Here is an 18,713-nt window from a genome sequence, read left to right on the forward strand (position 1 = left end):
CTCTGCCTACTGACGTCATAGGTTCCCTTGTTCGAGATTAGCAAGGTTTCAGGGCTTGGAACCAAGATCTGGGCACCAGCCCAGAATTTTTTTTTGAGTGGAAAAGCGCATTCCCAACTGGGCTTCAGCTCCTGCAACAGCCCGGTGGAAAAGCGTTAACAGAGATGTAAAGAAGTTTACGTAAACGTGCCTCTGTCCAGCCTTATAGCAATTATTCCTGTAAACACGTCGGGATCGTACCAATCCATCACGTTTGTGCGAATCATTGGTGATCCAGCTTCACTTACAGCAGAAGTGAGTATAAGGGGTTTTTTTTATGAATCTTTGCAATCGCCTTTCCTAATAAGGTGCTAGTTAGCAAGTTTAGCAGCTAAACACGCTAAACGTGGCTAAAGTAAACAGAGCACGGCTCGTCACTCCACAGAAGGCGGGTTGAGCAGAGCTCATCTGCATTTAAAGGAACATGCAACAGAATGGGCTGATTTCTGCAGAGCTGATTTTGACAAGGTAAAAAGGGTGTTTTTTACAGTACCAATGAGAAATTTTAACCAAAGTATGTTATAGACTTTTCATTAATACCCTAAAGAATCATATCAACTTGTGGAAAATGGGTATCCGATGACCCCTTTAATGCATTAGCACAGTAAAAGACCAGATTCAGTATAGCTACATCTTGATGATACACCAAAATGATACACTAAGCCAGTAGCAAATGATACCGATTGTTGTTTAAATGTCACCTAACTGCTGACTTTGCATGTGCACAAACCATGTTCTCTCTTCTTTTATCTCTTACCTGCAAATCTTTGACTTCACACAGAGTGAGGTATTTTTTGGTGCCAGGTAGGAAAATGCCCTCAATATTTTTGCAGCTCTGTTAAAACACACAGAGAAAAAGAAATAGAGGGTGACACAGCAATCAGAAAGGCATATAGCAAACTGAATATATATCTGTCAAAGGCAAGTTTGTATTCAAAGGAATTTGTGAGAGTAATTTTATCTAGTACATTTTCCAAACATTTGTGAAAGTATTTGCCAAACAGAAAGACAAAAGCAGACAAAAACAATTACTATAAAAAAGAGTGGCAAAGTGTAAGAAGAGAGATTGAGAGTGACACTTACAGCCACTTGTTGTTGCCAGTACTTTCCTGGAAGATGCAGATATGGATCGCCCTCTAGTACACTTAAACTCAAATGTTTGTGTGCCTTCAGCTAAAGAGAGATCAATGATGGCGACCCTGTTAAAACACACAGGGGAAATATAGAAATTAATATAAAAGTGAAGACAAGAGGCCTCCAAACATGCCATATAAATTTTTAACGCCCAATTCAAGTAGCAATTTGTAGTGAGCTTTTCACAACACAAATTGTTCAACTGGTTGTTGAAAATTTTGCACCTTGTTTTATTGTTCCAGACATACCATAATCATCAAGATGATAAAACAACAGAAATATTTCTTACAGTTCATTGTTGTTTCCATTGTTTTCCAGCCTGTGCCCCATCTGTGCATGTGTTGTTGCCTAATGCATAAGGTTGTTGTAGCATCATATGCACAAAACCAGTCATAAGGGTCCTTTTTTTTAAAAAAAAAAAAAAAATGGGATTTATACATCATCTGAAAGCTAAATAAGCTTTCCATGAATGTATGGTTTGTTAGGCTAGGACACAATTTGGCTAAGATACAACTATTTGAAAATCTGAGGGTGCAAAAAAATCTAAACATTGAGAAAATCACCTTTAAAGTTTTACATATAAAGTTCTTAGCAATGCATATTACTAATCAAAAAGTAAGTTTTAATATATTTACGGTAGGAAATTCACAAAAAAATTTACTTTACTTAATATTCTACAAATATACCCCTGCTACTTTTTAGACTGTTTTTGTGGTCCAGGGTCACATATTTGTATGTGAATGCCCGAGACTTTTAACTACGTTTTATGCAAGAATATTACTTACATAATATTGATTACAATTATGTTTAATTTAATCATGTGCATGTATCTGCAATTTACAAAAGTGAACGTATTTATGGTTTGCCCATACACTGAACCACTAGGCGGCAGTATTCATCGAACACTCCAAAATCAATTGCGCATGTCTTGCGTCGAAATTGGAAGTGAGAGGGTGTGTTTATTCTTTTAGTAATAATCGCTCAGTGGCACGGACAGGTATTGAGGAACATGTTACTCATTAATAGTGTCTTTAAAAATAAGGTTCCGACTTGCATCTGTTTTACAGTTTGTTGTTTTACGTTCTACCAGCTTTATGCACGTCACGTTGGACTTAATGCGGCGCTGCTACGCGTTTGTCATTAACTCCTCGGAGACATGCGTTTAGTCTTGTAAATATATTTTAATTAACAGACCCAGTTTTCCTCAGATCAAACTCTGATATGTTTATTTTCAAGTGCATTTAAGACACCTCAGTTCATTTATGCGGGACACACGTTTAGTCAGCATACAAATGCACGTTTTTTGTTAAAGTTAATCGCGGTTGGCTTCAGTAATGCTTCCATGCAACGGCGTTTCGAGGATCAAATTGAAGAGGGACTCGTTTAAGCTCGATAACAAGTTAGAGCCGACTAAACGCAGATGGACTGGACCTAAAACTGTGTCTGGTTTAAATCCACTTGCCGATCGTGGCATACAGGTACAAGAACAATCCAGCTCTCCAGCCCCGGAGGCAGCAGATGTCGTTTCCCCAAAACGAAACGCCAACCAAACCTGCGCCACAGCCGACCACGACCCACCGTCCCAATTTGACGGGCAAGCGAGCTCCAAACAAGACGGTCATGCTGAACATGACGGCTGCGGAGGGGGTTATAATCAAGGTACTTTCCCATCTACAGTCAGTGGCTCTAGTAGCTGTCAAGGAGGAGATACTAAAGCTCAGGGTACCTGTACAAGGAGTGAACCGCAGTCCAAAAAAACGATGAAACGGTCCTCCGAGCATAAAAAAGAATTTTTCTACCGTTTGCGTTTAGCGTTGTGCTTAAAACGTCGAAATGGCGGGAAGAGCGTGAGACACGGGCCGACAGACGTGCAGTGTCACGGTCTGTCGTATATAAACAGTAAAGTGTCGGTTGAGTCAGATAATATTTCTATTAAATCGACGGTCTGTGAGGAGTCAGTGGAACAAACTCCACCTGCCCAACTAGATCAAAAAAGTGGCGGCCCAGAGTGTTTGGGGCAAGAAAAGCCTCTTCGCGGAAGAGGAAGTCGGAGGAAACTGTTTATTGATCATTTTGATGGGCCTGATGGACGTGTGAAAACTACCATCAAGACGGAAGTCCGGCGAGCCCATGCAAGTAAAGCCAGGCGCGGTATATCTGGACGTACAGCAAGTAAGGGTCAAGACGCTCCTATACATACAAATAAGGGTCAATCCTGGGGGTATTTTAGTGAAAAACATGTTTACCTGGTATTTATTTCCAGACCTCATGTTTCACAGGCAGCAAAAAGTCAGTTGGGGTAACTACCAGGCCCTTCAAGAGGTAGAAGAGATATTAAAACAACAGTTTAATCATAAGCGCATTTGCAAAATTGTATTGATATATGGGCCATTCTGCGGAATTGGTGCAAACTGCTGTCCCACAACCAAAAACGCATTTAAAAAGCATTTAAGTACTAAGATCTTAGATGTTTACTAAGATTCTTTTACTATCTATTGTATCCCGCAATAATATTTAAAATATCAGTACGCTTAATATATATAAAATCATCATTAAGTGGGTACTTGCAGTTGGGAGGTGACCATCCCAAATCCTAACCCTTAAATTTCAACTTAATGATATTGAAATTTTTGCGTTTTATTCCATTGTTGTTTTTAAAAAGACTTTTTATTATTATTGTTTTTTTTAAATAAAATATTTCCTTTGTAAATTATGAAACTTTATGTAAAAAAACACAAAACGGTGTTTGTTGTAGTTCATTGGCTGGGACTGATTTTAACCACTACATTTATGATCAGGAAATATTCATGTGTCCCTCTCTCTCATAGCTACATGGTGAGTAGATTGATGTCATCATTGTGAGGTAATTTTGTTCAAAAGTCTGAAAAATCTGTGTGTGTAACTTTAAAGGATGTCACTACCAGACGACATTTTCTATAGTTAAACACACTGTTTTTGGAAGTTATGTGTGCAACTGTTCAGAAACGTGCTAGCTAACCATGTGCTGATTAGCGTCTTTGAGCTAGGTTCAAAAAGATCTAAAACTGTAACTATCAAAACAGTCAGGACCAAAACATTTGGTGAAGATTCGGTAGTGACACTACCTTAACAGTCAAGCCCGAAACGTCATCATTGTGTCAGTAGTGACAAAAGGGAACACAATCCTTTATTTGGGGGAAATAAACTAAATTTTTTACAGTTATGCAAGTTTTTAGTATTTTAGTATGTTTTAGTAGCGATTTAGTGTGTGAGTTAAAATTCTGTAATGTGATGTAGTTAATACCAAAAATTAGCAGTCACAACAGAAGCATGGGATGTTTTGTCAAAAATATAGTATACTGAATTATCAACTAAGATGTTATGAGAGTGTTTGGTTCAATGTATATTTAAACTAATAAATCCCTAAGTTTGAAATCAGTATGATCAACCTTTTATCTTTTACAAAGAAAAAATGGATTCAAAATACAAGATGTCATAAATCACACTTGAAATATTGTTAAAATTGTAACTGCTTTTGATTTACCTCTAAAAACTTTTTAATAAAATAATATATTTAATATATATATATATTAAAAAATATATATTTACAAGAAAATGTGAGCAAAATCTTAATAGTTCGATGTAACCCTTCTTTTAAAATTACATATTACTGTGTTTTGGTATATGAGAATTTACTGCACAATTACTAGAAATGTGTATCTTGGATATTATACAATTTGCATATGAAATTTGTGGGAATTTTTTTTTTTTTTCAAGATGTTTCCAACTCTGACTTTGAACCAAATCTGTAGAATGGCCCATGTGTTTCGAAAGTGATACTCTACCCTCATGCCATCCCATATATATATGACTGACTTTCTTTAGATGAATATAAATGAAGATTTTTAGAAAAACAGTCCATATCTGGGAGTCCATGTAATGCAAGTGGATTGTATCCCAAAAGTTAATGCTTAAAAAAACACAATGTGATTGTAATGGAAACTACAAAGGTGACTACGAAGGATGAATCAATGTCGTGTGAAGTGAAATGATAGATGTAAGAGAATACAGATTTTTTTAACTTCTGAAACTATAAACCTGTGCCTTTGGCCAACTCTTATAAGGTCACACTTGATGTAAATGTCAGTTTGTTGTGCAGTAAGTGCAGTAAGGTTCACAATCACATATTCCATGCTTCAGAGTGTGTTGACAGTGATATATGACACATTTATGTGTATGACAGATGGCCTGGAAGTGATGCTATAATATTCAAGGTGTTGTTTTTGAAGCATCAACTTCTGAGCTACTATCCACTTGAATTACTTTTCTTCTAAAAAATCGTTTCTGTTCATCTGAACAAAAAGTCTGAGACATATGAGGATGAGTAAATGGAAAAAATTTAATTAGGGGGTCGAAGAATCCCTTTACGATAAGATGATTCTAATTAAAGTAATTTAATGAAAATATCAGCATTTTGGGAGATGGTCATAGCGAGGCTCTTTGCATTCATATTGCATTTTTGCTCTCACCCTTCTCACCTTCTTTGTCTCTGATTGCAGATATCAGTTCAAAACTTGAGCTGAGACGACAACTTAGGTCAGACACAAGGAAAGACCGCAAACGATTGGTGAAAAATTCATGCTGTGCTTTGTGTGGTGATGTAAAATACAATCCTCCCCCTATTAAGAATCTGGCCCGTTTACTCACTCACAGATCTAGAGCTGACCACCCCAACCCGACTGTGTGGCGGAAAGATGCTGGTCATATCCCAGAGTCCCCGACCACGATGAATTTCCGCTTCGAGAAATACCCTGTGGTGAATCTGTGTGATGTAGCCAGAGTGTTTGACATAGCCTCTCGTGATTTCTCATGCGTCTTACCAGCAGTACTAAGACAAAAGAGGAAGTGCAAAAGAGTGCAGTGCTTAAGGAAAGAATTTGATTTCCTTGCGCATCTCAACGGGATCAAGGAGTGTAGAAGTAAGATTGCCAACCAGTCCTGGGAAGTTTCCACACCAACCCATAGCTGTGCTTCTTTTTCATCAGGTGATCCACCATCTGGAGCTACAGGCAGCACGTACATTTCAGACACAGATGGATCTGTCAAGGAATGGGATGCTTGTCTTGCAAGGAGTCCAGACTGCGAGAGTATGAGACAGACCGACGTCGAAGGAACCAGCTCTGTACTCCCAGGGTGTGAAGACAATGGTCCCGTTGTGCATTTCTGTGAGCAAGACATAGCCTGTCCAGTGGTAAATATCTCTGAAAGTCCTTCCACCCCAGTGCTTCGTGTACCACCTCTAATACTCAGACGGGTTGCTGTCAATGGTTTCAGATGTGAGGATGATGCTGATGAGGAGAACAGTGGAAATTCACTGGATGAAGAGAAAGAGGAAGACAGTAGTAACAAGGATTCTGATGGTGAAGTAAACTCACCTGAGAGTTTCTCCTGCCAGCGAGTGCAAGCCTACATATTTTTCCCTCAATCATCATGCGCTCGTACATGCAAAACCTGGCCCTTCCCTAGAACGGGCCCTCCTGACGAACTCATGTCATCGCTGCGCACTGGACCCCGCTGGATTGCGACCACCACAGTTCCTGCCATCGTTCAGACATCGTTCAGTGTAGCACCTGAATGCATAACAGAAAACGACATTCAAAATGAACTCTCCAAACCCGCAAAGGAAAGCAAAAGCAGTGATGAAACAAGAGAACTACTGGCGAGGCAACCACTTTGTTTGTCTGTGCATCAACCACATCAAAATGAAGCAGAAAGTCTTAATCCAAGTAGTACAATAACTCAAGACAGTTTTATTTTGAAACCTGCAGACTACAACAGTTGCAGTTTAGAAAGTAGAGACGTACTGGAGTGGCAGCCATCTGCTTCAGGCAAAATGCCTCCCACTTGCACACTTGAAAGGACTCCAAACGATCGAGCAGAAAGTCTTAATCCAAGAGTCACATTTGTAGACCACAACAGTTGCAGTTTAAAAACTCGAGACATACTGGGGGAGCAAAAATCACCAACTTGCACGCTTAATAGCACTCAAAGGGGTCTGGCGCAGAGTCCGAAAGTCATACTGACTCGTGTTTCCAAAGCTGCAGAGCTTGAGTCAAATCAAAGTCTAAAGAAGGCTTTGGAGGATGTTCTTGAGTCGGCACCTGTAGTGACTGAACAGGTTAACAGCTGCAAACATAATGGTGTTGGCTATGCAACATCATTAGAAAACAGCAGTCTTTTGAAAAGACATTGCCTGCTTAAAGCATCTGATCAGACGGCGCTTTCAAGTGGGTCCGAAAATCAGGCTGATGTCATAAGAGAAGATCGAAAAGGGTCCAAAGATGTTTTGGAACCTAAAATCAGTACTTGTCCTGTTAGCCAAACCTCAAGAGTTCCGTCAGTTGAGAATCAAGAGTTGAATGAAAACAATGCTGGACAAACTCTTTATAACCCTGGTTCACTTTCGGAAATATGTCTTAAGGTAGAAATGCTAAAAGCACAGCATCCTCCTTTTGCAGCAACAGCTTCTGCAATGGACCTGGATGCGGAAAGCGATGCTCCAAATTCTGCCACACTGCATACACCTGCCAGCAATCCTGAAGTACTTGTCAACTTCACAGCCACAGACTCCTCTTCGGAAGATGAAAACGAACATGTGGCTAGTCTGTCGTCAGATGACTCCACGGAACATGATGCTGTTGAGGGATCGCAGTCTGATGATGGGACAGGTCCAATTAATGATGAAGAACAAGGCTCTGCCTCTCAACAATTTCCAGCGGTTGGCGACAGCTTCCTGGATGTTTCTCGAGCATATGAAGAAGATGTTCTTGTACTGGACGTGATACAGGATGATCCAGAGTTGTTCGGGGCTGTTGTTACTGAAACTGTGAGTAAACAGGACACGTCCGCAGAGGAGAATGAGAAGATGCAGTCGAAGACAGAAGACAAACTTCAAACAGGGAATCATTGCAAGATTGTGTGGGACCTAAATGCAGATGGGTAAGGTATTTAATATTCAATAAATGTACATTATGATAGTTCGTTTTAAATGCCTGAAGAAAGTCTTGGTTGTTCAAGAATATGGTTGTTGTTTATTCAGTTTGCCTTCATATCATTTTTGTTAAAGCACCAGCAAATCTTGCCAAACTGCTGCAGACATCAGGACTGATAGTGTGAACGATGGCAGTTCTCTGACAGGTTTGACTAAAAAAATTGTATTTATTAAATTTTATTTAGATTTTTTTGTTTTTGTCCTAAATGCTGATTTATGGAAGTTTAATTAATGTGCAAAGGGTCTTTATGGATAACATTTTGTTGTCGATCAAATATTTTGACTTTTTACAAGAATATTTCTTATTTTTACAAGAAAGTGACACAAATTCTGTTTCTTACCTACAGTTATGGAGACAGAGAATTACAGAGCTCAACCTGTCCAGGGAATGAGTACTTCAGAGTCAGAGGTCAGTTTGCATGTCTCCAAAACCTTTAATAACATTGCTGACAACTTAACAGCATTGTGATCATTTTAAGGTATAGTTCACCCAAAAACAAAAATTCCGCCATTAATTACTCACCCTCATATCGTTCCAAACCCGTAAGACCTTCGTTCATCTTTGGAACACAAATTAAGATATTTTTGATGAAATCCAAGAGCTTTCTGACCCTGCACAGACAGCAGTGCAACTGACATGTTCAAGTAGGGCTGGGCAATAAATCGATAATGATAATTATCGTGCAATATAAATTTCCTCGATAAATGATAACAAAAGTTCGATAAATGTTCAATATAATGTTTTTGCGGCAAAGACGGAATTAGGAGCGCTAGTCATTTGAAGCGCACCAATCGGGCTATTTATCCGCTCAGATCAAAGTTCAAACGGCAGCTCGGCGTGAGCTTTCCTAGAGCAGAGGCGTTCACTCGCTGATGAGTCTCAGACACAAATATCTCTGTTTACAGCCTGGTGAAACAGAGCTGACAAACAGGAGAAACACTGCGCAAGGATACAGTCAAAAGGCCATCTACTATTCACAGTCATTTAGGCTACCGTGGATTTACCATAGTAGCTCTAACTGCACCATGGTATTGTGTCAGAAATGTGGGTATTCATGTCGAATTGTATTATATTATTAATGTAGACATGTATTAAATGTATTTGAGGAGGAGTAATGGAATATAATTACAGTATTTTTTGTGATTAAGCTATAGCATTTATGCATTTATACTAAATAAATTTAGACTACTATTTTTCATAAAAATACATAGAAACCATTTTACATTTTTACCATGGTATTGAGGTGCTATATTTGTGGTTTTAACTGTGATTATCATGATCTAAATGTATGCTACTATGAAAGACCAATGGTTAATTAAAAAAAAACAAAAAAAAACAGAATAATTAAATTTCACCATATAAAAATTAGGTTACTACAATATCGATATTACTGATTTTGATAATCTACATCTGCATCCTAACTCAAGCTACTATGAAATGTGTATGGAATGTTCAAGGCCCAGAAAGGTAGTAAGGACATTAAAATAGTCCATGTGACATCAGTGGTTAAGTTACAAGAATAATTTTTGTGCACAAAGAAAACAAAAATAATGACTTCATTCAACTATTTCTCCTCTTCTGTGTCTTAAATAAAATAGTCATTTTTTTTGGTTTTCTTAGCACACAAAAGTTATTCTCGTAGCTTTATAACGTTACGATTGAATCACTGATGTCACATGGACTATTTTGTCGATGTTCTTTGTATCTTTCTGGGCCTTGAACGTGGCAGTTGTGTTGCAGGCAAAAGGGCCAGTAAGATTTTTATGGCAAATCTCTTTGTTGCTGCTATTGTCACAGAAGTGAAACTTCACTTTTAACAATTATTTGACATTTTGTTCTGAACACATTGTGATGAGCTGAAGGTTGATATTTAATGTCCTCTTCTTGCAGAATGCCACAGACTGCAATAACAACCAAGAAATGAGACAAACAAACAATCTGTATGGCATTACAGTAATAAACACAAGAGCAACAAGACTTGTGATGGACACATGCAGTAATGGTAGGCCAAAAACAAACATCAGCTACCTGACATGTTCATAATTTTTCTTATGAAATGAGTTTATCTGCATACATGTTGCCAAGTAGTCAGTCTAAGCAAAATGTCACATTATCTGTTTTATGTCCAAGGGTACGAAGTGACTGCAAAAGAGACTTCTGCTTTGAGAACTTTAAACTGTAATGTGAGTATACTCCATCAGTGACATGGGAGAGTGAACTAAATGGTTATTCTGCCATGACTTTTCTGTGCTTAACCAAACTTCTCTTTGTGTCTTCAGTATTGTTGGTTCTACTTCAGTGAATATAACTCCTGTATGCGATGTCCCTGTCGGTTCCTTCACGTACCTAGAGATGGAGATGAAAGGGTGTGTTGTAATGTGATTCTGGTTCAGTATTTTTTGATTTGAGTGCCCTCTTCTGGTTAAGTTGCATCTGAGTCATGTTTTTTTTTTGTTTTTTTTGTTTTTTTTTTCAGTTCTGCATGGATACAGTGAAGAAGTTCTGTCATACTGGTAATCATGCCCTTATTCTACGAGCAGGTAACAGGACTTTATTAAAGCAATACGTCCCTGTTTTGGGGTGAATTATGCTGATGAATAATTTCAGTTTGACTAAATGGGTTTTCTGTCTGTCTTCCTATATAAAGTGGAGGTGTTTATGGGATATTACAGCAGTTGTTCTCCCAGTGTGAGTTTCAGCCAGGAGACTGTCAATTTTCTGCTCTCATCTCTCCTTAATTTGTGCTTGCTGAGGGAATTTGATGCAGTCATTAACTTGCTTCTCAACCACAAGAGACTGGTGAGTGTGGTTGCTCGTGCTCATTTGTTTTTATAGAATGTAATTTATATATAATGCCTTTTATTAATTTTTATTTCTTATGTCAGCCTCCACCTGAGATTGTGTTAGCCGTTTTTAATCTTGTGGGAGAAAGAGGGCTGATGAACTTTGTACCTGAGCTCATTCACCTCACCTCAAAGGTAATGCTCACATTCAGAGCATCAGATCATTAAATGATGTACTGGAGTTAAGAGATGGTTTCCTTTTGCATCTGTGCGTGTCAGATTAGCCTGAATGTCCATTTAAAGTGTGTTTGTGTGTTTAGATTGTGGAGGCAGGATGTGTATTCAGTGTGGATCAGTGTGAGATCATGCAGAGTCATCTCCAAATGATGCAGGTTCCTAGACAGCAGATGGACATTTTCATGGCTGTTAAATGCAGGTATGCACCCTCCCACAACAGATCAGTTGCATCATTAGTCTTGTTGTTTTATCATGTTACATTACCATGAAATCATCATATATATCACACATGGACTCATTTATGTTTGTAGAGCTCTGGTAACAAACCCCCACACCTCTGAGCTGTCAGATCTGGCCCAGGCTGTTGTTAGAGTTGAGGTAAGATCACTAACTTCTATTGACGTATTTACACTTTGCTCCATTTTCATTTCCAGACATTTTCATGAAAATAGCATTATTTTCATTATCATTCGTGCAGAGGTTTTACATGTATGTATGTATGTATGTGTGTGGCCAGATGCTGAAGCATCAGGAAGATTGGGCTGGACTAGCACTACTATTCTGCAATGTTTGTGAGGGCTCACACAGTCAAATAGAACTTCTCAGGTTTTGCTGCTGTGTTACAATGGCACTCCTGAAAGAGCCCAAAGGCAAACACACCCTACCATATGAGCTGTTTGCTGAATCAGGTACTTACTGTAAAGTAATTCATTTGTACATTCAAAACTTTGGTTTTTATTAGGGCTGTCCCCTTATAGTCAACTAACCGTTAGTCGACGAAAAGAGACTTGGTCGACCAAAATTTTTTAAGTTGCTTAGTCGCAGGGAGAAATAAATAAATACAAAAAAATCCACAGGCAAAGTCACACAGTCTGTGACTGACAGATTGTTAACGGTTGGTCTTTGTGGTACAGTATATCAAGCAGAACATCCAAACACTTACTTATCATTCATCAACCTCAAATATGGCGTATCACCTAAAACAGTGGTCTCAAACTCCATTCCTAGAGGGCCACAGCTCTGCACATTTTCACTCCAACCCTAATCAAACACACCTGATTCAGGTAATCAAGGTCTTAAGGATTACTAGAAACTCCAAGCAGGTGTGAGTTGGAGCTAGTTGGAGCTAAACTCTGCAGAGCTGCAGCCCTCCAGGAATTGAGTTTGAGATCTCTGACCTAAAATATGTAAGTAATAGCAACTTCACATGGATGCTCAATCTAATTTTAACCTAGAAAAATGTGCACTATTAGGCTGTGCAGAGTGTGGAAGCTGAACAGTAGTGCGCTTATTACTGCATGACAGTTGGAGGCGCTGGTGTAGTCACCTGCTCTTAAAATACTCCATCATTTTTGGTCATACAGATAAAAGGAATACAACTTTCAAATCTGTAAAGACTGTTTATTTGTGTGCACTCACAATAACAACGAAACATTGCACTTTTGTAAAATAATGAAAGCAAACAGGATGCACTTTCTGCTCTGTGAACTTGAGCGCGAAAGTCCAAAACTCTGCATATAAAAAAAGTATATCTATAGAAAGTGAAATGTCTACTTTCAAATGAGCCAATTCAAGTGGAAAACAAAAATTCTCAGATTATGTAATCCGTATGAAACATGCATACAGACGCATCATGACGAGTCAGTGTCGCCAACTTCATCTCTTAAACTGAAAACAAAGAAAGAACTAGTTCATCAATAAATTATTAAAAAGTTTATGGAGCCTTCTTACTGTTTTTCCCAGACACATTCATAATCATTACTTTTGCTGTGCGCTGTGGCAAGGATGCGCTTAAGCGCTTACTAGGCTATGTAGGCACTATTATGATTTAAACAGTTTATAAATAAATGAACAATTAATCGACTAATGCTTAAAATGAACGACTAATAGTCAACCAAAGAAATCTTTAGTTGAGGGCAGCCCTACTTTTTTTACAAATCTTTTCAAAAGAAGTCTGAATTTATTTAAACAAAAATACATTAAAACATATTTTAAAATATTACAATTTGTAATAGCTGTATTTAAAATATATTTTAAAATGTAATTTATTCCTGAGTTGGCAAAACTGAATTTTTAGCAGCAATTATTCTAGTTTTCAGTGTCACATGATCCTCAGTGTCATATAATAAATGTTAAAAAGAGGTTTTTCAACATTTTATTGTAATCTAGTTTTAATTTGTCTTTTAAACTTATACGCATTTTAAGTTTAAGCTTTTGAATCAGGCTTTCCACAGTCATTAAAAATATATATTTAAAGGGTTAGTTCACACAAAAATGAAAATTCTGTCATTAATTACTTACTCTCATGTCGTTTCAAACCCGTAAAACCTTCATTCATCTTCAGAACACAAATTAAAATATTTTCGATATCGATTTCGACTTTCTGACCCTCCATAGACAGCAGCGCCACTGTCACATTTAAGGCCCAGAAAGGCAGTAAAGATGTCATTAAAATAGTCCATGTGACATCAGTGGTTCAACCATAATGTTATGAAGCTACAAGATTACTTTGTCTTTATTGAGCTATTTCTTTTCTCTTGCATATAATTTCTTTGTAGCTTCATAAAATTACGGCTGAAGCACTGATGTCACGTGGACTATTTTATTGATGTCCTTACTATCTTTCTGGGCCTTAAATGTGTCCGTTGCATTGCTGTCTATACAGGGTCAGAAACTTTTTAGATTTAATCAAAAACGTCTTAATTTGCGTTCCGAAGGTGAACAAAGGCCTCACTGGTTTGGAATGACATGAGGGTGAGTAATTAAAAACTAATTTTCATTTTTGGGTGAACTATCCCTTTAAATGTAGATCCTTAAAAGTAATTGTTCAGAAAGTTTGGGACCACTAATTTTTCACGATTAGTTATGTCTCTTTCTGTCAGTGTGTCAGCAAGTCTCGTCCAGTGACATGATAAAAAACATCCTGGGGAGAATTGGAGTCTCTCTGATCTTCAGGTACCACAGGACACGAGATTGGAATAAGGTGGGTGTGTGTCCTGTTCGTGGAAGCGTTCTGTACAGCAGTGAATCTTTGATTGACCGTGTCTTGCATGTGCTCAGGGAATGAAGCTGGTCAGTGTGCTGTTCAGGCTGCACATTGAGTTCATCACTCTGAAAGGGCTTATGGGGAACGAACACAGGGTGTCTCGCTGTCAACTGGTCACTATGGCAACGGAGTTCTTCCTCTATAGCGGGAGTATTGAGGGAGCGTTGAAAGTGCTGAGAGGTAAAGGGGCGATTTTGTGTGTGGTGTTCAGAATCTGTAAAGAAGAGATCATATGTTTATGTGTTTCTTTTCCTTCAGCTGATGGCTGGTTTGTGAGCTCGAGCACGTGGCCTTGTGAGCAGGCTGACGTTGAAAATCGAAAACATGTCCTGACGCTCTTAGCTGGGAAAACCTCACACAGAGACGCCTTTGAGATTCTTACCAACTTACCCGGAATCAAAGAACCGATGAGTGAGTTATTAGCAATCGTCCTCTCTCATTGCGATTTATGCTACTGTCGAAAGTTTGGGAGCAGTAGGAAACCCCTGGGTATTAAGATATGTATGGCTTAATATAATGTAAATTATGTCTCTTACTAAAATATGTAGTAGAAAGCCCACAAAAGATTTGTGTTATTTAAAAAATCCTTGTGGCTACATGGGATGCCATTAAGACGTGACATGTTTGCACGCAGTAAGCTACTGGCGGTGCTACCTGTTGCTATTTATGCCACAGTACAACTTGAAAAATATACAATACTGAAACGATCATTTATGTTATATTAAGCCATTAAAGTCTTAATACCCAGGGTTCCCTTGGGGTTAGCCACGGTTGCATTTTAATTACAGCAAAATATTTTAATGTAGTTTTATTTTTTTCTGTCTTGTTCCTAACAGTTATTCAGTTGAAACCAATATATCTTGTACCATTACAACGGTTTTTAATGTGACTTTTGGTCAATTTAATGCATGCTTGCTAAATAAAAATGTTATTTTCTTAGAGGAAAAAAACAACACAAACTTTTCCACAAACAAAAATATACACACGCTTTTAATGTGACTTTTGGTCAATTTAGTGCATGCTTGCTGAATAAAAGTATTACTTTCTTAGAAAAAAAAAAACCATCACATAGATTTCCCCAAACAAAAATATATACACTATCATTTAAAATTTAGTCGGTAGGATTTTATTTTATTTTATTTTTTCAGAGAAATTTACTTTTATTTAGCAAGGATGTTTATGTGTGTGTGTGTTCTAACACATTATTTGTTGTAGTTTAGTCTATTACAGTTGGGACTATCAGTCAATTGTAAATTGAATTAAAGAATTACTTCCAGAATAAAAATTTCCTGACCTCTATGTCATCCAAGATGTTAATGTCTTTCTTTCTTCAGTTGAAAAGAAATTAAGGTTTTTGAGGGAAACATTCCAGGATTGTTCTCCATATAGTGGACTTTATTGGTGGCCAATGGGGTTGAAGGTCCAAATTGCAGTTTTAATGCAGCTTTAAAGGGCTCTACACAATCCCAGCTGAGGAATAAGGGTTTTATCTAGTGAAAATATTGGTCAGTTTCTTAATTGTTAATTTTTTTTTTTTTTTTAATTCTATACTTTTTAACCACAAGCACTCATCTTGCACTGGCCCTGCATCTACAATTTCATGCATTACATAGTCACGTTGTAAAGGTCACGCGTGACGTAGGTGGAAGTACCAACCCAGTGTTTACGAAGTGAACGTGCAAAGAAAGTCCAACAAAAAACAATGTCTAATGATTTTGAAGTTGCAAGAGAAAATAAGATGGAGGTTTTTTTTTTTTGGCCCTGCCCTGCCCTACCTTTTTTTAACCAGAGTACACAGATGAAGAACTAACCACACGTGATATTTTCCAACGTGATTACGTAATACTTGATGCTGTGGACATAGAGCTAGTGCAAGATGAGCATTTGTGGTTAAAGTATAGAATTATTATTTTTTTTTTTTAAATGACCGATCATTTCACTAGGTAACACCCTTTTCCCTTGGCTGGGGTCATGTAGAGCCCTTTGAAGCTGCATGAAGCTGTTTTTAACTGAAGAAAGAAAGACATGATCTTGGATGACGCTGAGGTGTGTAAATTATCAGGAAATTTTATTCTGGAAGTGAACTAATTTTTTAATTACTTGACATGCTGACTAATTGATTGATTGAGTTATATATATTATATTGCATTTTTGAATTCAACCTGAATTCATGTTTTCAGATGGTGTGCAGATAAACGACTACACTGAAACATTCAGTGCTCATCTACGTATGTGCTTGCTAAAGCAGACGTTGCCAGTCGCAGCAGACATTCTTGAGTTCATGCTAACACATGGTATGGTGCCTGAAACCATCCAGCTACAGAACCTCATCCATAGACTGGGCAAACAGAACAACTGGAGCCGTGCCAGGGGCCTTTTTAAACGTGAGTCAGATAACTCTGCAGTATTACAAAATCAACAGTTGCCATTGCATCACCTAAACTGATCATGCAAGAGTCCATTTTAGTCAGTTTCTTACAGAGACACATGTATTTTGATGTATCATTTGATGTTGCCCAGCATGTCAAACAAACACTGAATATCCTGTATACTGTTTGTGTTTCAGGTGCTCAGTCAGCAGGGTTTTACTCTGCAGTGGTGTGTGAGAGAGACTCTCTGTTTCTGCCATGTAGTCTCACTGAAATTGAAATGACACTGGCCTTTGAGATGTTCATCACCCTTATTAATACCAAACTACCCGCCCCGGATGGAGCCTCACAGCCACTCGTCATTACGCTCAGAAGGTACGTGTGTATAATAGACAGACTATTTTGTAGCTTTAGCACCGTAATATTGTTTGGTCGTGATTTGTGAGTATGTGAGTTGTTTGGTTTAGGCACGCCGATGTTGAGGATGTAACGGAGAGTGTGTACTTGGCAGCCGGTTGTCGGCTGCTCTCTGCAGCTCTCATACCAAACCCCAAATTGAGCATCCGCTACACAACTGTCAATAAAAGCCAAGAGCAACTGTTTCAGCTGGACCGTGGGTCTGCCCACAAATGGTTTTTGCAGAACGAGCGGTGGGCGCGAGAGATTTGGGCAAGCTAGCATACACACACATGCTTGTGAACAGTCCCAAAACAAACTTCTCAGTGTAATCGAAGGTTAATTTATGTTGTGGACTGTTGAAGCTTTGAGACTTCTTGAAACTGGTTGCACAATTTTTTTTGTGGTGTTTGTTTTATATATTTCTTTGTTAAACAATTATTGAAGGACAAGATTGTTTAGTTTTGAGTTGTAAATAGAAAAAAAAGTTTTGTAATATTTAGTTTCATGTTCTTAACAATTTCAACTTCCAGAGATTTACATCTGAGGCTGCGAAAACGTTCATATGGAAAGAAAAAACAATTAACAACTACCAAAAAATAACGGTTGCCGTAAATATATATAAAAAGCTTTTCTAAAACAGTATTGCATTTGTGAAGTTTTCCATTTTTTTTCTACTAAAGGCTTGGATAAAGATTTGACAACACAGAGTTACTTTCACGGTTTGACTTATCAATAAGAAATTGTCCAATTCATTTGGTGAGTAGACTACAAAATCATATGGTACACACGGTAGCTCTGAAAGGCACTTACATACATTCATATGAAAGACATTCCATCATTGGATACACTTTGTCTTGTTCTGCCACGTGTACATTTCAGTTTGTTCAGTTTAGCTGAAAATACAAATAAATTTAAAATTAATACCAATCTGATGTGAGTTTTATTATATTTTGTCCACATTTTTATAGGGAGTCAACACAATTTGTTTTGCTTTTCAAGTGCTGTTTATATGCATGTCTTTCAAAAATGAGAATACATTGCTTTGTCTGAACCCCCCTTATATTTAATCATGGCACAAGGAAGTCTATGTGGACAAGGAATCTTCTTTTCGCTGTTGATACAGATTTGGTAAAAAAAAAATTGGTCTTAAATATTTGTAGCCAATAAAAAATTTGTTGTTTGAGTCACACTGCAAATGTCTTAAATGGTATGCAAATGTGGACTATTGTCTTAAAAGAGAAATTTTTGTTTTGTAGTTTAATAAGCAAAAATGTTACATTTAAGCAGTGTAAAAAACAAAAACAAAACAACTATAGCGGACAATGTAAGATTTAAAATGTTTAGCAATACTTAAAGGTTTTCACAATTTGGTGGTTTGTGTGGGGAAAAAAAAAATCTCTCATTGAATTCAATATGTTGATTCAAAAACAGATAGCTCTGGTTCAAAAACTCTGCCTGGGCTGTTTTTTTCCAGTTCATGACGGCTAGGGTATGTTGAAAAACTCCCATCTCATGTTCTCCCTCAACTTCAAAATCGCCCTATATCGCTATTTTACCTTTTTTGTTAAGGGTGTTTGATCTTCTTCGCATGTGCACTTTGCAAAGACTGGGTCGGTACTTCTGCAATGATGTAGGATGATTTTGAAATGATTTTTTAAGTTGAGGGAGAAAATGC

The 18,713-nt window shown here is 37.8% G+C and overlaps 1 protein-coding gene across 4 annotated transcripts; it reads left to right on the plus strand.

Moving 5' to 3' along the window:
• Window positions 1-2,076: 2,076 nt before the first annotated feature.
• Window positions 2,077-17,999, plus strand: topaz1 (testis and ovary specific TOPAZ 1). Of its 4 annotated transcripts, XM_051136984.1 has the most exons (20): window positions 2,077-2,126; window positions 2,652-3,345; window positions 5,712-8,151; window positions 8,279-8,349; window positions 8,551-8,612; window positions 10,095-10,206; window positions 10,335-10,387; window positions 10,484-10,570; window positions 10,681-10,744; window positions 10,852-11,003; window positions 11,090-11,182; window positions 11,308-11,423; window positions 11,536-11,602; window positions 11,742-11,913; window positions 14,107-14,207; window positions 14,285-14,450; window positions 14,529-14,681; window positions 16,451-16,654; window positions 16,837-17,014; window positions 17,107-17,999. In XM_051136984.1, exons 1-20 carry the CDS (start codon window positions 2,097-2,099, stop codon window positions 17,315-17,317), a joined length of 5,226 nt encoding a protein of 1,741 aa, XP_050992941.1. In that variant the 5' UTR covers window positions 2,077-2,096; the 3' UTR covers window positions 17,318-17,999. The 4 variants fall into 4 exon arrangements, with proteins under 4 accessions (XP_050992941.1, XP_050992940.1, XP_050992942.1 ...); XM_051136983.1 differs by lacking the exon at window positions 2,077-2,126 and having other exon boundaries at window positions 2,137-3,345; XM_051136985.1 differs by lacking the exon at window positions 2,077-2,126 and having other exon boundaries at window positions 2,137-3,345; window positions 6,198-8,151; window positions 17,107-17,997.
• The last annotated feature ends 714 nt before the right edge of the window (window positions 18,000-18,713 follow it).

This window comes from Labeo rohita, chromosome 19 (assembly GCF_022985175.1).
Source record: "Labeo rohita strain BAU-BD-2019 chromosome 19, IGBB_LRoh.1.0, whole genome shotgun sequence".
NCBI classification, from domain to species: Eukaryota; Metazoa; Chordata; class Actinopteri; order Cypriniformes; family Cyprinidae; genus Labeo; species Labeo rohita.

Bases quoted from the DNA above. Each gene is read 5' to 3' on its own strand.
- topaz1 (XM_051136983.1), top strand. From the start codon at position 2,508: ATGCTTCCATGCAACGGCGTTTCGAGGATCAAATTGAAGAGGGACTCG. The intron at 8,350-8,550 runs GTTTGACTAAAA...TCTTACCTACAG, and splicing joins CGATGGCAGTTCTCTGACAG to TTATGGAGACAGAGAATTAC. The intron at 10,571-10,680 runs GTGTGTTGTAAT...TTTTTTTTTCAG, and splicing joins CTAGAGATGGAGATGAAAGG to TTCTGCATGGATACAGTGAA.